The sequence below is a fragment of the Sebastes umbrosus genome, chromosome 17 (assembly GCF_015220745.1).
Source record: "Sebastes umbrosus isolate fSebUmb1 chromosome 17, fSebUmb1.pri, whole genome shotgun sequence".
NCBI lineage: Eukaryota > Metazoa > Chordata > Actinopteri > Perciformes > Sebastidae > Sebastes > Sebastes umbrosus.
In genome coordinates, this window is record NC_051285.1 from 19,122,559 (window position 1) to 19,140,039 (window position 17,481).

At 40.1% G+C, this 17,481-nt stretch overlaps 2 protein-coding genes across 3 annotated transcripts; both read right to left on the bottom strand.

Annotated features, from left to right (window-relative positions):
- Positions 1–3,177: 3,177 nt before the first annotated feature.
- mtmr2 (myotubularin related protein 2) lies at positions 3,178–11,345 on the bottom strand. 2 transcript variants are annotated; one of them, XM_037749419.1, is made up of 16 exons: positions 11,053–11,345; positions 10,332–10,437; positions 10,210–10,233; positions 10,002–10,065; positions 9,758–9,852; positions 9,568–9,672; positions 9,131–9,235; positions 8,964–9,047; positions 8,729–8,878; positions 8,450–8,638; positions 7,123–7,308; positions 6,818–7,024; positions 6,626–6,718; positions 6,423–6,536; positions 4,632–4,808; positions 3,178–4,523 (listed from the first exon to the last, which is right to left on the bottom strand). In XM_037749419.1, exons 1-16 carry the CDS (start codon positions 11,130–11,132, stop codon positions 4,359–4,361), a joined length of 1,944 nt encoding a protein of 647 aa, XP_037605347.1. In that variant the 5' UTR covers positions 11,133–11,345; the 3' UTR covers positions 3,178–4,358. The 2 variants fall into 2 exon arrangements, with proteins under 2 accessions (XP_037605347.1, XP_037605346.1); XM_037749418.1 differs by having other exon boundaries at positions 10,002–10,068.
- Positions 11,346–13,303: 1,958 nt separating this feature from the next.
- cwc15 (CWC15 spliceosome associated protein homolog) lies at positions 13,304–15,914 on the bottom strand. Its single transcript, XM_037749808.1, has 7 exons — positions 15,814–15,914; positions 14,852–15,003; positions 14,532–14,644; positions 14,293–14,393; positions 14,104–14,214; positions 13,829–13,968; positions 13,304–13,717 (listed from the first exon to the last, which is right to left on the bottom strand). The coding sequence occupies exons 2-7, from the start codon at positions 14,986–14,988 to the stop codon at positions 13,588–13,590; spliced, it is 732 nt and encodes a 243-aa protein (XP_037605736.1). The 5' UTR covers positions 14,989–15,003; positions 15,814–15,914; the 3' UTR covers positions 13,304–13,587.
- Positions 15,915–17,481: the final 1,567 nt, after the last annotated feature.

Sequence of the window (17,481 nt, forward strand, 5' to 3'; positions counted from 1 at the left end):
ATGTGCCTGATTTTTGCGAAGTTACGTAGATGAAAGAAGGCAGTCCTTGAAGTTTGTTTTATGTGGGAGTTAAAGGACATATCCAGATCAAAGATAACTCCCAGATTCCTTACGGTGGTGCTGGAGGCCAGGGCAATGCCATCTAGAGTACAGTAACTATATCATTAGATAATTTGTTTCGGAGGCGCTCAGGGCCAAGTACAATAACTTCAGTTTTGTCTGAGTTTAACATCTGGAAATTGCAGGTCATCCAGGTTTTTATGTCCTTAAGGTATGCTTGAAGTTTAGTTAACTGGTTGGTTTCGTCTGGCTTGATCGATAGATATAATTGTGTATCATCTGCATAACAATGAAAGTTTATGGAGTGTTTTCTAATAACATTGGCTAAGGGAAGCATATATAAGGTGAATAGATTTGGTCCAAGTACAGAACCCTGTGGAACTCCATGACTAACTTTGGCATGCATGGAGGACTCATCGTTAACATGTGCAATCTGAGATCGATCTGATAAATAGGACTTAAACCAACTTAGTGAAGTTCCTTTAATGCCAATTAAATGTTCCAGTCTCTGTAATAGGATGTGATGGTTATTGGTGTCGAAAGCAGCACTAAGATCTAACAAGACAAGTATAGAGACAAGTCCTTTGTCCGATGCAATTAGAAGGTCATTTGTAATTTTCACTAGTGCTGTCTCTGTGCTATGGTGCACTCTAAATCCTGACTGATAATCCTCAAATAAATGATTGTTCTATAGAAAGTCACAGAGTTGACTGGCGACTGCTTTCTCGACGATTTTAGAGAGAAAGGGAAGGTTAGATATAGGTCTATAGTTGGCTAAGAACTCTGGATCAAGAATGGGCTTTTTAAGAGGAGGTTTAATTACAGCTACTTTAAAGGACTGTGGTACATAGCCTGTTAGTAAAGACACATTGATCATATCCAGTAAAGAGGTGCTAACTAAGGGTAAAACCTCTTTAAGTAGCCTAGTTGGGATGGGGTCTAAGAGACAGGTAGATGGTTTAGATGAAGAGATCACTGAAGTCAATTTGTGGAGGTCGATGGGAGAAAAGCAGTCTAAATATATATGAGGTTGTACAGCTGTTTCTAAGGTTCCTAAGTTTGAGGATAAATCGGTACCAGTTAAGGGTAGGAAGTGATTAATTTTGTCTCTAATAGTTAGGATTTTATCATTAAAGAAGCTCATGAAGTCACTACTACTGAGGGTTGTAGGAATACATGGCTCAATAGAGCTGTGGCTCTCTGTCAGCCTGGCTACAGTGCTGAACAGAAACCTGGGATTGTTCAGATTTTTCTCTATTAATGATGAGTAATGGGCTGCTCTGGCATCACAGAGAGCCTTCCTATATATTTTAAGACTATCTTGCCAGACTAAATGAAATTCTTCCTGTTTGGTGGAACGCCATATCCTTTCCAGTTTCCTCGATGCAACGTTGTCAGAATTAGGTTTTTATTTGAGACTTAAGTCATTTCTATCAGGCCCTTTTGTTTTCTGTGATGTAGCCAATGAGGGTGTTCCTGGGTAGCCTGGTTTCAGGCAAAATTCGGACTCAGGGGAAAACTTTAGACCTTTACTTGAACAGCTATAGATTTATTGTGATGTTTAGATAGATACTAAAAATATCGAATAATGTTACTATTCTAATTCATTATACCCCAAAATAGGTTACAAAAGGCCCCCAAACACTTAAAAAATATGCAACTCAACTATATACTACTTACTGTGTACTTCTACTTCAGAGGAAAACATTATAGTAATTCTGCTGTAATAGTTGTACTATTAATAGTTAATAGTTTTACTTCAGAAAAAAAAGTTTTGAGTGGGCCTACTTCTTCTACCACTTGCATAGCACCATTCCCAGTTAGAGAGAGGATGAAAACGCAAGATGGCGTTTGCCTGGGGCCCCCAAATCACTAAATCCATCCCTGAATTTGGTGCAGAAGCTACATTAAGTCTTGTTCTATTATTTTAAAAGAAAAGACTTAAAAGAACTTTAACATTTGGTGTGCTATCAGAAGCTGTAATGGTAAAGTAAGGGGTGGGTAAACCCTACTTTACTGTACCTCAGCTGCCTCGATGGAAGGAAAGATGGACCTATCAGTTCCTGTCTCTTTTCCTGTCCCCTGAATCAATTCAACGTATGTTTACTGCCTCCACTTTCGCATGCTGCTCGTTTCTGTCTCCTCTCTCATGTCTTTGTGTGTCTACTTGGAATCATAATTAACAAAACACAAACAGGAATATATAATAGGAATAGACTTTCTAGATCACAAAGAAAACTCAGTGGACAACATATGCAAATAGTGTTTCCTCAAAAAAAAAATGTTTTTACTAACACAATAAAAAAAGGAAGTTCACCAAAGGTTGACTACATAGTATCAGCACTTTTATTTATTAAACTTTTTAATATATTTAAACAATTGCTGTTGCCTGCAGTATATCAATATCCAGAAGCAGTGAAGTGCATAGAGCACAGCAGCTTCACTTCAATCGTTTGTAAAAATGGTCATACTTTAATAGCTGTACATTTTTAAAGGGAGAGTAATGCAATTTAAGTGGCAATTTAAATAAATTTTAAGTGATGGGCATAAATTAAAGTCGAGGGAATAATTACCCTGTTAATGGGTAAAGGACGCCTTAAAGCCAATGTATGGCTGTCATCTAATATTTAGGTATGAGAGTGAAACAGCTTGAATATGACCATGCTAATGTTTTCAGAGCCACTGCAGTCTAATATTACCCTCCAGCACTGTAAATTATAATAAAAGGCACTTTTTTTCCTTCTATTTTATGGAAAGACCATAATCATAACAAGGCAAAAGTGAGCATGGCTCACATATCCCCGCTCACTGCTTGACCCCTACTAAAGTAGGGCCAACGTTTTTTGCCCTTTTGGAAACATTTTGGGCACCCTGGACTTCTAACCCCCAAAAGGCACAACTAAACCACACTGTCAACCATGATACCTAATTTGAAGTTCCTAAGTTAAATAGTTAGAGTTCTGCTCCAGAAACAAAAGTGTGACACGTGAACAGACAGAAGGACGGACACGCGGAGCACTATATACGCCCGACTACGTTGTCGCGGGGGTATAAAAAGAGATAATTAATGCTAATGTCATTGGGGTTCTGCTATCATTTGAAACACCACTAGGTAAATGCATTTATTTTTAATTTATTTTTATTGCAAGTATTCACATACGCAGTGGAAAGGCTAGCTAACACTGTATTTACCAGTTCACCTTGGCAATTCAAAAACTGTGCACACTTTCCTCTTGTTATTCTCCCAATCAGTCATTCAGAGCAAGGCACAGATATTCATTAAACTAAAAAAAACACCCAAAGCAAATTATTAGCCGTTACACATTCTGCTGCCTATTAAAAAATAGAGGCTGACACTAGCTTTAGTAAGCATCTGTAAGAAACGTCCACACATTAACATTTTAGTAAGTAGTTGACTATTAACTGGGACAAAATGAACTGTTGCATATTCTGTGTAGCTTATTAATATTGCATGGGAACATCTCTTATCAGTTTATGACATGAGACATAGTGTGTATTGTGATCCATAAATACAAGACTGGACTGAAAGGATAATAAATAGTTAGAAAAAATGAAACTTACAAAACTGAAATCACTCAATGGTAGGAATGCCGTACATGACACATTATGTATTCTTAACAAAAAAAAAAGGATATTTGGCCACAACTATCTAAAAGCATTGACTTGTGAGGACCACCTGCCTACGTTTTTAATGCACTCTATATCTATAGTTTACATTAGAAGAAGCTAACATTACAGCCCTTTAACTACATTTAAAAAGAAAAAAACATTTAACAACTCCCGAACCATTTAGTTGGTTTTACTAGAGCTCAAAATAAGTTTTGCAGCAATTGCTTCAGCGGTATTGCAATATCTAAACATATGCAGTTTAGAGGAATGAAATGAGTGTTTCTATGAAGTTTATAAGGCATACATATTTTACCCGAGTAATATTTTAGTGTACTTCCAAAAAGATCAACACTGATTGTAGGTAGGTCGATACGCTAAACAGTACTCGCTATTCTGGTTACATGTCCTCTCAACCCTGCAGGGAAAGTACAGTATGGCTGTAGTAAAGCAGTCTGAGACAGAAACTCTTCTGTTGCCAGCAGAGTCTACATGACCTGTGAGAGGTGCTAATACATCAGACTTTTGGTGGTAGTGTATTAACGCAGTGTGTCACCCAGAGAGCCACACAGGTCCTTCGTGGCACCGGATGTGGCCTACTGATTACTATGGCACCTTCTCACAGGTAGGATTCAGCTTCTGCGACCGTTATCATGAGGGTCAGAGTTGTGTCAAACAAAGGTCTGCACTGGAGTGATGGAGCGTGTGGGGGAGCCTGCGCGTTCAGAGGAAGAGGAGACGGATCGATTGGTCACCTCTCGCTGTAATTCGTCCACTCTTTTCTGCAGCTCAGCGCGTTTCGCCAGCAGCTCCTTGTAGCGCTGATGAACAGGTTCCTGACAACAAAAGCAACATGTAAAGCTCAAGTTCAACCACTAAAGCGGCGCATGTATGGAGTGCAAACTATTTCCTTTGAAAACAAGAAACAGGTTTTCTCAAGATACCTGAGGCCTCATGCGAGGGTTCCAGCGGATGTAGTAGCCAACCCAGAGCTCCAGGTGGCGTAAGCTGACTACAGGGAACAGCACATGGTTGGAGTAGTTCACATATAAAGGATTGGTAAACTCCTCCAGCTGGCTGTTTATATATGACCACAAAGATACTGTCCTCTTGGGAATCTCCTGTAAAATAAAAGGTGTGGTCGTCATGACAATGAATGCACAAAAAACCTCCATACCAGTAACAAACTTTCTACTCGAGCTCTGTCCAATATTATTACTTTAAAAGGATAGTTTGGGTGTTTTGAAGTGGGGTTGTATGAGGTACTTATTCATAGTCAGTGTATTACCTACAGTAGATGACGGACGGCACGCCCCCAGCTTGGAGAAACAGGCAAGAGTACCGGCACGGAAGCAAAGCAATGTACTGATGTAGACGGGGCCGCCAGCAAAACATTTAGCACCTAAAAGAAAGGCCCACCTAAAAAAAAATCTGTAGGCTATCAGTTTAAGTGTACGCTCTATTTAGAATATTTTTGTTTACCTTGCCGTGAGACAGCTATAAAGTCTATGTTTCCGATGGGGAACTGAAGCTGTTATATATGCTCTCACTGAAGTAACCAGACTCCATTGAAAAAAAACAGGTGAATCCACACTAACCAAAGTCACACAATAACACAAACAAATGAACTGATCGAAGCAGCGGTAGACCAGCAACCCCCGTGTTCTGCAAGGTAAAATTACAGTTTTTTTTCAATGGAGTCTTGTGGCTTTGGCGAGAGCATAGATGGATACAACAGCTGCAGTTTCCCGTCGGAAAGGGCTGTCTGATAACAAGGTAAAGCGGTGAAAATATTCTAAATATAGCGTACACTTAAAGGGACCATTTGTAACTTTGTTAACAGCGACACCTGTGGCCGCTAAGTCAATAAAGTCAGAGTCGGGCTCGCGCTTGCTCGCTCTACATAGACATGAACGAGCATCGCTCAAAACAGTGAGGTCACACGTCAGCTAAAACCACAATATCACTCTATATTTCACCTGCTTGGCAGTAATGTTAGCTGACCAGACGAAGGTCTCTCCATGAATCGTTGCTGATCCTAGTGTTGGCTTTTCTGGTTCAGCCTTTGGGGCTGAAGCAGGAAGAGAAACGTTATCTTCTACTGACTGCGCCCGCAGGGAGACACCGGCACCCGGTCAGAGATGATGACGTTTCTCGCTGCGAGCCCCGTCACTTCACAAGACACGGGAAACCTCTGTTGGTCTGGAGGAGCTGCAGCATTTATTTCTGCACAAACATCACTAGATATTTTCAGAGCTAAACTAACTCTTCTGCAGTGTGGAGTGAGCGTGCATGCACGTCTAGAGGTGGAGCGAGACAGCGAGAACGCGCGCGGTGTGTGTGTGTGGAGGCAAGCAAACGGCGGAGCAGAGACTCCAGCCACACGCGAGCGTGCATATGCGAGTGCGCATGGGATCCCGACCCGGTGGATTTATAAGTGTAAAACGTTACAAACAGTCCCTTTAAACTGATATTGATTTTTTTAGGTGGGCCTTTTTTTTAGGTGGCTAAAATATGTTTTGCTGCTGGCCCCGTCCGCAGGAGGGCTTTATTTCCATGCGGTAACTCCTGTCTGCTTCTCCAAGCTTGGGGCGTGCTGACCGCCATCTACTGTAGGCAATACACTGACTATGGATAAGTACCTCATACAACCCCAAAACACCCAAACTATCCCTTTGAAATGTCTAATTTTGCAACAGCAACATAAAATGCTGAGAGAAACAAACTGCTCTTACCTCCTTCAACCTCTGCTGTTCGCTGTTGCACAAGAATGTCCCAAACAGGCAGCTGTACAGGTGGTCCAGGATGGTGACCAGGAAGTATTCGTTAAACTCGAAGGCAGCAGGAAACTTAAATAAAAAACAGCCTCATTAGTGTCCTTGACATACCATGTTATTCTGAAGATTTTTTCCACAAATCAGCACCACTTATTCCTTACCTGGCGAGTCAACTGCCAGACACAGTCGATGAACTGTATAAAAACAGGTGAGCGGTCTGCGTCTGTGTGGTTCTTATCGCCATGACCGATACGCTTAGAGAAGAAAAAAGGACAATCAGTGATGGAACTAGAAAGGACTACGCACCTCGTGTGGTTTCCTAAATGTCAAAAGGTGTATGAAAATGTGTTTACCAACTGGAAGCGGTGACCAAAGCTCAGCCACTCTTTCTCAAGCAGCACCTCAAAGCCGCGAATGGTGCGGTAGTAGCCGTCCAGCATGAGCATGGCCAAGGACGTGAGCTGGGCTGTGCGGTCCCAGCCGTCACTACAGTGCACCACCACTGACGTTTTCCCAGACTCCACCTTGTCTGCAATCCGCAGTGCTCCTGCCAGGATCAGCTACAAACACACACACACAAACACCTTAATCAACAGCCTGGGAATTGGCTCATCTTCCATTTCTTTTCTCAATCACAGTGATGCATCATAATACTCACCTTGATGTGCTCGAGCCAGTGAGTGGACTCCAGATTGGAAAGCCAGTGGGAGTCCGCGATGTTGGGGTAGATCACGTCCTTCAGCTTGCGGAGTGACTCTCTCATCACATGGATATTGTGAATATCCAGGAACACCAGCTCAGCATTTTGATACGCATCCTCACTTTCATAACCACCGCCTTTCATCTGAAGAGAAAAAAAACAAACACAGGTGGAGACAGAATGGGTGGTGAGATGGTTCATCCATTGAGCAAGGAGAGTTTCCTTAAATAATATATATTAAAGGCGCAGTGTGTAGGATTTGGTGGAATCTAGTGGTGTGGTTGCAGATTGCAACCAACTGAGTACCCCTCCGCTCACTCCTCTCTTTCCAAGACTGCAGTAACGTGGGTCGCCGAGTGCGAAACCGTGGTAACACCGTTCGCCTCACTCAGAGGCCATCCTTACCATTATAACACTACTTTAGGAGCAACGGCAGTCGTCTGCTGGCAGTGCCCTGGTTTCGCACTCTGCGGCTCACGTTACCACCATTTCAAAAGCGTGTTGAAGAACTACAGTGGCCTTCAGGTAATGTAAAAACACGAAGGGCTCTTGCTAGAGCCAGTGTTTGGTTTGTCCATTCTGGGCTACTGCAGAAACATGGCGGAACAACATGGCGCACTCTGTGAAGAGGACTTTGGTTTGCGTCCGAAACACCATACCAACATGTTATTTAGTACGCTAAAACAGTATGTGAGATTTTTAAGTACGTCCGAAGCCTTAGTATGAATACTATTTCCAGGTGAAATATTACAGTATACAAATGCTGGACACTACGGCGGCATAAATATCCCACAATGCAATGCGGTAGTGACAACAATGTTCATAACAGACGTTGACGGACAGCTCCGTAACATCAATAATGCGTGAATTTAAGTGTAAGTGTCTTTGATTCTCACAAATCGTCATTTTGGTCACATGAGGTTGGCACAGGTTACCATGGTTACACGTCGCCAGCCGGCAAGGAGGCTCTCGGGAAGTGCAGACGTAAATTACTGCTAAGTGCGTCTAAGATACATACTTCTGTTTATTCACACAAAAGTACGTTGAGCGATAGTACACATATTGAGTATGTAGTGCATAGTATGCGATTTCGGATGCAACCTATGTAGATATGAAGGGCTCATTCTAAGCTAACAAAAACACAACGTTTCTTTGTTTCAGGTGATTATACACCAATGAAAACATAGTTATGACTATTATAATCCATTTCTGCCAATAGATCCCCCGAAATGTTACAGACTGTTCCTTCACAATATTTTTTTCTTTTTAAAAAAATGTAATAAACCTTGTTGGCAGCAGCATTGACACTGGGCCTGGCATCAAAGATGAAGAGTTTGTGGGACTGAGCATTAGCATCCATGATCGCCTGGAGGTATTTCTCATCCTCTTTGCTGCGCTTCCCGTTTACCCCAACCATGGGCTGACTGCAGCGTGTCACTGTTGCCTGGCTCTCTGGATGGATCCATGACAACACCTGCACACAGAGTAAAACAGAATAAGACCACAGACAGTCCAACGATCGAGCTGCACAGGAGAAGCTTCATGCTGAAGACCGCTCACTCACAGGTATCCTTCCTTTTGCTCGGAAGGCAGCGACTCTCTTCAGCTCTTCGTCTGGTATGTTGACAGGCGCGGCCAGAGTTGATGGGTAGGTGTCACAAACCTCATAGTGATCGTTCACTTTTGTTATCCTCCAGCTTTCATTGGGTATACCCTGTAAAAAACACACAAGCAACCAATGTAATAAGCTTCCTGTAACATTAAGCTAAGCAGTTGGACCGTGGCGTTTTTTTAAATACCTGTCTTTTGTATTCCGAGACAGCGTCGTATACCTTCCATCCATTTTCGGGAAACACTTGCCCATACTCAAAGGAAAAGATTTGCTGTGGGGAGCGAGAGAGAACTTCATCAGTCGGTAGACAGTGCAGAGCTACAGTGTCAGAGACAGTGTGGCTGAATCACTCACCAGCCCGTTGGAAACAGGAAACGCAAATTTCACCAGCACTTCGAAAATGGACTTTCTGAGTGTGTCCTCCATTTGTTTGTGTGCAAATCGTAGATTACGCATATCCTGCAGAAAGATAGAACAGCAGGTCATGGTCAAACTGAGGGGTCAACAGCTGTTTGTAATATGATTTCATAGCAGTAAAGCAACTGCGCCATGTAAAAGTATGCTATGGACATAGAGGTTATTCATAGGCTCACTCTTCTTAATGATTATGATTTATGATAGTATTGTTTACACAGCAGAGATGAGAGGAGGTTCATCCTCTATGCCTTAGCCTGTTCACTGTATAACTGTCATCTACTGTGCTGCCTGTATGTTCTTGCATCTGTAACCTGTGGACATCTGCCATATAAAACAAGTGTACTTATTTAAGACCGTTTCCACATCATACTCACTTTGCAAACTAGCCCGTAGGACACATCACCGCGGCTTGATGCACTTCCAATCCTTTCCACACGACTCAGCACCCCAAGGGGCAGGTCCAGCACAAATGCTGGCTCCTAGAAATACAACAACACATTAACAAACAGAGAATGAATCTTCCAAATAGTTATAGTGCTTTTTTTTTTTATTCTCAAAGCTTACCCTGTCCATGCATTTAAAGAAAAGTCTGTAGTTGGTAACGGTCACTGTTCCCCTCAGTGCTCCAATGAAAGGACAGAAGTATGTGACATCTTGGGCTGCAGAATAAAACAAGAAAAAAATTCTAAATTTGGCCAAGAAACAACAAATATATTGCAAATTGTTTTGATGTAAAAAAGCTACTTTGCCTCGAATGCATGTACGCTATTTCGATTAGAGTTGTGATTGCAGTAAAGACAGAACCTACCCATGTCTTGCACAGTTTCATTTGGAAGTAACTGTGGCTCTTCTTTTTCTGAATCTCTAAGCACCTGCTGGAAACATTAGATACAAATTAGACATGAATGTGGATCTGAATGTGGACCTGAACCCATGAAACTTGCTAAGGTAGATTATCATAAAGCACTATTTAAAGACACGTGTTGGGTAAGTATGTAATGCATGAGATGGCATACCTTGGCAACAATTTTGGGCTTAACCTGAAAGGTGCAGAAAAGAGGAGAGTTGTGCTTTGGTCATTATCATTAGTAATTAATGAAGCAGCAGGATGTCAGTGAACTATGTGCAGGCTACTAACCCTGAGCTCTGGGGAGAGCTCTGCAGCAGCGGCCACAGAGTGAGAGGACATGGCAGAGGTTGGCTTGGCCTGCTGGGCAGACCGGTCAGAGCGAGAGGTGGAAGTACTGAGGAGAGATAACATGACAAAGGAAATACTTAGTCTTAGTAGTAGGGTGTTACCACAGCCATTCCTCAACTCATTTCACTTGTGTTGAAACCAGTATTTGATTAAATAACCAATTAACAAAACTATTGCATTAATATGAATCTGTTTTTCATCTGAGTAACAAATTTGGGATATTTTCAAGGAACTTGAATGCATCACCTTGGGGTCTAGGAAATTGTTATGGTAATTTTTTCATTATTTTCAGATGTTTTGCAGCCCAATCATTGATTCATCGAAACCATAATGGACACTTCAGTCGATAATGTATGTTAGTCAGACGGAGTGTGCAAATATCTGACATTACTCTAGACTCTGATAACTTCTCAATTATTCTAATTATAAGGGATAATGGCCAATAATTGTGCACTAATTGACTGTAATCACCAGTGGTAACCACATGACATTATTAGTGGTTTCATTAACGGTCCCATCTCAAGGGTTCACGTTACAGAAAGTGCATTAAGATTAGACATGTTAACTAACGTGATAACACATATATAAAGCCTGCTGTTAGTTTCTAAACTTTGAGCTAACGCTAGCTTAAAGAGCGAGGTGTTGTGGTGGGTTTGGCTACCTGGACAATGAATCAACACTTGGCTGTCGAGAAGAGGAGTGCTTCGAACCCAAACTGTCGATGCTCCCGCTCTTCTCCATGTTCTCCTGCTTCAAGTGTTTGGAGAACTGTCAGTGTGAGCCCCGAGTATGCGACGGAGATCCGTGTATCTACTGGAGAATGTCTTTAAATCCCCCGTCGGAGTACAGTAAATCCCCACCAACAAAAGGAAGCTGCCATGTTTTCCCAGCAGCCTCCCAGATCCCTGTCACAAGGAAGCGATAGTTGGAGATGGCGCCCCCTGCCGGCTTGACTTGTCGCCCGCTGCCTTCAATGCTCCTCGTACGTTTTGGTAATACCTTTTGTTCAGAAACGGTTGTTACAGATATTTGGTGGGTAATAAGCCAAAAGGAATACCACGGATTTCTGTCCAATTATGAAATGGGATAATATCATATTTATTAACTATTTTGAGGAAAACATCATACGTACACATACATTGCTTTGTAAATCTTTGTACATTCCCCAAGATCCCAGCTCAATAAATGCCACATCTCTGTAACGTCATTGTTGTAGTTTTACAGTATTTATCTAGCTACAGTGGTGGTAGTAGTACTCAGATAGTCCTGCATTCAACATTTTACTTAAATACAAGTGCAAAAGTTTTAGCATCAAAATATACTTAAAGTACTCATTATGCAGAATGTCCTATTTCAGAATCATATACATTATATCACTGGATTGTAATTATTGATGCATTAATGTGTTCATCACTAATGTTGCAGTTGGTGAAGGTGGAGCTAATTTCAACTACTTTATATATTGCTGGGGAGCTTAACGTATAATAATAGATCATAATTATTAGTTGATTATATATTAATAATCTAAATCTGTAAAGTAAATAGTATCTAATGTCAAATAAATATACTGGAGTACAAAGTACAATATTGGTTTCCAAAATGTAGTGCAGTAGAAATATAAAGTAGCATAAAATGGCAATACTCAAGTAAAGTACCTCAAAATTGTACTCAAGTACAGTACTTGAGTAAATGTTAGTTACATTCCACCACTGTTATCTACTTGCTGGAATAATTTTAAGAAAAGAAAACAAAAAGACTGCACTGCAATATACTTGAATGTTGCTTCATTCTGCGCTTATTCCTGAACATTTATATCTTATTCATATTCAAATATTAAAGTTTGAATGTGCGCATTTAAACATTTAAAATGTATTTCCTAACATTTTAACAATAAAGAATATAATTTAAGTCAATTGTAATAAATCATATTCATGTTGGAACATAGGTATTTATTGCACTATGGCATCAGGTTGTGGTGGTAATTACATTAGCACAATGGCTGTGAGACATTAGGTCTAGATGGAGTCATAAAAAAGAAGGAAGTTGTTCTTCCCCACAAAAGTCCCTAAAAGACAATGTTGTTGTACTGTGTCGAAATTGTTCACACTATTCTGGATATTGCTTAGCATATTGTTGAATCAAATAATCTATGATTTGTAATCAAATTCCAAATTGTAAAAACATGATGTGGTTAAAGCAACAGGATTTTAATGAGATTGTGATTATAGGTTGCAGTGAACCCAAACTGGGTTTTATACCAGCACTCCTAATGGTGGAAGGTCACTAGAACTCCATCAATCTTTACCTTACTAAAAAAACAGTAAAGGAAGAGACTAAAAGGGATCTTCCTAATCATCATGTAAATGCACTTCAGGTGAGAGAGTTCTGAAACAAAGCTATACACACACAACTACCAATACAAATATAGGCCAGAAAAAAAGATACAAAAAATAACCTGTTTTTTAGAATTTGAATGTTAGTCTTCAATCTGCGACAGTCCATATTTTGAGTATGAAGTTTGCTTCAAGATAAAAGGCAGACAACCTAAAATCTAAACTTGCACCTCAGATGACATTAATGAAATTAGGAATCTTGATTCTAATTTTGTGTCTATGTAGAATATTCTTTAAAAAGAAGTTCCCTGATTAATACCCTGTCCCTTGTTCAAGTACTTTAATTTTACAAGGTTCATTAAAGTTTGTTTTTATATGAATGTATTAAACCCATTCTGTTAGAACTGTTTTTAGTCTACAATCATGCTCAATGAAAACGGCAATAAATAAATGCAGTACCCAAACAAGATAAAATTAAGAAAAGGGTAGAATAAATATTTGAAAAACAAAGCTGTGAAGAGAGAATTCTCCACAATGACATCCATTTTTCTCAAATGAATTCCTGTGAGCCATTTTAAACACAGTCTTAAGTCTTTGTTTATTGAAATTCATTATTTAAAAAAAACTACAGAAAGACTCAGATGTTCACATCAAACAATTTCATTCAACTTTTCATAAGCTTTATTCAAAAGATGTTACTCGTTTATATACAACATTTTATGTGTTGACTGTACAAATACTAATGCATTTGAATACAGAATGTATTGCCATCTATCATCCTTGGGACAGAGGGCAGCAGGAGAGCAGAGACCAAAGAAATTAATTAAAAAAACAAACAATAAAACTAACAGACACCAAGTCCTTTACTTTACATATTTCTCCATGAATTTCTTGTGGAACTCAGAGCGCAGTGTGTCATTGACAAAGCGTTTCTCCTTACGTGCTTCGTCCACTCCTTTGGCGCAATTCTTGAACACGACGTCATCATCCCACCTATAAAGATATGAACAAATTAATTGTTGATGATTAGTGGAAAGTGAAGATAACGTTTTTCTTCAAATACAACACTAATGCTGTGTATACAAGTGTGTGTTTGTGAGATACCTTCTCTTGACTCTGAAGGTATTCTGAGTCTGGGTCATCTGCTGTTGCTGCTGCTGCTGCCCTGCCAAATTGATCAATGGATTGCCACTCAAGATGTTCTCCATGCGAATCCTCTCCTCCTCTGCCTTTTGCTCCCGCTCCTAAGATGGGAAAAGAAACAAAAGTTACTAAATGAGGTAACATTTGCCTCCTCACAAATGAAACCTGTATCTTAATTTGCCGATTGTGCTTTCAGCCTGGTTCAAACGTCATGTCTGTCTGAAATGATACTTTACTTTGCGTTCTTGCTCTTCAGCCCGCTCCTTCTTGATCTTCTCCAGTTCTGCCAGGAGAGCCGCAGTGTCGTCGTCATCACTGTCCTCCTCAGAGTCCTCGTCCTCATCATCCTATAAACAAGCAAGCGTCGTTGGTGAGGGAGTTCAATGAGTGCTAATCACCACTAAGTGTACAGTGCAAGCACTTACATCAGTGAGAGGGTCGTCAGCATCAAGGTTGGCTGCTGGGATCTGATCCAGTCTGGGCCTCTTTGAGGATGATGACGAAGATGATGATGATGTGGTGTGCTCTGGAAAATTAGGGTCAATGCAGTATTTAAAATATTTGTTTTCATGGGTATAAACTGAGGTTAGAATAAGGAACTTGGTCAGAAATATACACTAAAAAGCATGTTCAACAAACACTAAGTCTGTACAGAAAGACCAACCTCTTGGTCCCCTTTCTCTGGTCTTTTCACGTGCAACTACACGCTCCCTCTCCTCCAGCTCCCTACGGAAATCACGGGCACGCACCTCCTCTGGGGCATCCTGGGTAGGTTGCCTGAAGACGGGAAAACAATTGGTAAAAAAATATATATACTTTTATTTTTGCTTCCAGCATATAGAATAGATGTAAGGTGCAGTAGGAACAGTTCAGAAAGTATCATATTAGATGTAAATCAGTGCCTGTCTCACCAGGCAGCAGTGCCGTCAGCGACACACTAATTACAACCCAAAACTCAATTCCATTCATGTTTGACAAACTGACCTGTACTTGATCTTGGTGTGACCCGGAAGATCTCGACTGGAATACTGCTTGGACAAGGCACTCAAATCACCTCCACCCTCTCCTTTTCCCCTCCCTCCTCTCGCCGGCTCAAATGTCGGTCTTGCAGCTGTAGTCATCTTCGATTGGCTCTGCTGTAACAACACATGAAACAAGAAAAAACATGAACTGAAAACCAAGTTTTTTTTCAGAACAGTGCACACCAAGACCTGAGAACAATAACACAGAGTGGGAAAGCTAGAAACAGGCAGCTCCTGACACAAATATCAAGTCAAATTATCAATAATGAGGCAGCAGTCCCCTCCTTTCAATCAACAGCATCCTTTATACTAGCCTTGGTGTTTAACCCAGCAGTGAGTAGTACGGTTATATTAACCAAGCACAAATTGTCTGCAGGGGAAGGGTAAAATCTTGTAAATTACAGATATGGTTGTGTGTGTGGCAGGCTAATGTATATTGAGTATTTATGATTCTATCATTACAGTTGGGAGACACTGAGAAAATGAGTTAAGTTACGGAAATGACCAATTTCCCAACTGAGGCATGGATTAAAACTCATTTGTTCATTCATCTGTAAAAACACATCCAAAAACAAGCTAAACAACATATTAAATATGTCAATAAACGTTTTGGCAGATCAGATTAAAAAGGCATCTGGGTTATTATCTTTGAGAGACATATACCCTCTGATGATATTAGGCAAATAAGGTGTTTGCTAATTATTGATAAAGTACAGAACACAAGCTAGCCAGTTAGCCACTACAGCTAATAAGTTGCTAGCATGCTAACCTAACGCCGTTGAGAAGGAAAACAATGCTATTTCGCCTCAGTGGCCTACTGTGTACCGTCAGACACAAACTATTTCATAAAATGTTTTATTTAAATAAAACCAAAATTCAAATTATGGGCATTTTAGAAACTCATTTTAGAGCAATAACACTTACAGAGCTGCTAGCACACGAGAAACGGAAGAGCCAATACAACGAGTGACATCACTTCCTGTAGAAACCTGCGTGTGGAGAAGATGCATTCAAAAATACTCGGAAATTAGAAAACATAAATCTACCTACTAATTTAAATGATTATACTTGAAATATATTTGACTAATTAATACACAAAATGCGTTGTGGTCATCAGGGATTATAGTAGTCTTACTAAACAAATATTCTTTGCTTGCAAGAATAAGTAAAGTGCCTTCATACGAATGTGCAATGTTGTAGTGAAAAAGGTAGGAGGCAGATAGTATCAGATGATGCATCAAAACTCAACTTGCCTATAATTTTTTGTCATTTGAATGCCTTGAAAGTCACATATCATGTTTTGACTGCCTAATTACCAGATTTTTAAAGATTGCATTATGTTTACATTTCTACACAATGTGCAAGCTATACAAAACAGAAGCAGTACTCATACAGTATCAGTAATACAGTGGGGTGGAGAATGGCCGGGGACAGACTTAATAGGCACAGACTTTAATTGTTTCTAATTATTGAATTTTCAGACCAGTGTAGACATCTCAAGATGAGGTCTCATAATATCAAATCTTTATCGCCAGTTCTCAAAACTAAAATGTAAATGAATGACAGTGTAAACAGCCAAACCAAAATGCTTACAGAAAAACAAGGCTGTTACCTGTCAGTAACTTTCAACCTAAACTTAGTTGTCTCCAAGGGGAGCTTCGTCTTGCAGTCAGGTGAAACACAAAACACACACATACATGAACATAAGAATCATAACAAAAAAAGAGTCAAATTCCTTGTATATGCACACATACTTGACCAATATAGGTGATTCTGAAAATACATTTATAAACATAAAAGACAAAGCACACACACATTTGATGTTTAAATTTGTATTCTGCTGTGTGTCATGATACTTGTAGGGCAGTCTCAGATTTGATAGTAAAAAAATACTTTGTGTTTTAAATACTTTTTTAAAGACTTATAGAAATGTTTTTCTTTAGATTTTCTCTTTTCACCTCACCCCTTTTTAATGTAGGCTATATGACGAACATGCAGTTAAGATCAGAATGTACCCTCCTGTTTACGACTATTTTCATTGAGCAATACACCTGCAGTGTTCTCATTCCACCATGCCGGTTCTATATGTACTGTATGTTAACACTGTGACAACTTCCGTCTTGTTTTTATAACGTACTGTAGGAATCTTTCCTGAACATGTTGTTGGCTGAGGTTCAAGGGGGCAAAACAAACAACAAAGGAGGTTCTGCTGGATTCCTCAAACATGATGTGTCTGAAAGGTCTTACCTTGCATTGTCAAGTGCAAATGCTCCCATTGCCCCAGAAAAGTGAAGACACAGTGTAGAATTTCTGCTAACAAACCTACAAACTATTCACAGTGTGATTTCCTGCAAGCTATACAGTGACCTCTTTGTTTGATGTGATCTTATTCAAAATATACCCATGTGTGCATGTGAGAGCGAAATAATGTGTGCTATTGCCTTTATAAATATGCCTTTATCGGGGCATATATTTTTAAGCATCAGCTCACCCAAATGATTAAAAAAAAAGTATTTTTCTCACTTGCCTCTGTATCAAGCCATACAGATCAGTTTGGCTGCAGGTTTTGATATATCTGTCTCTCAAATTACA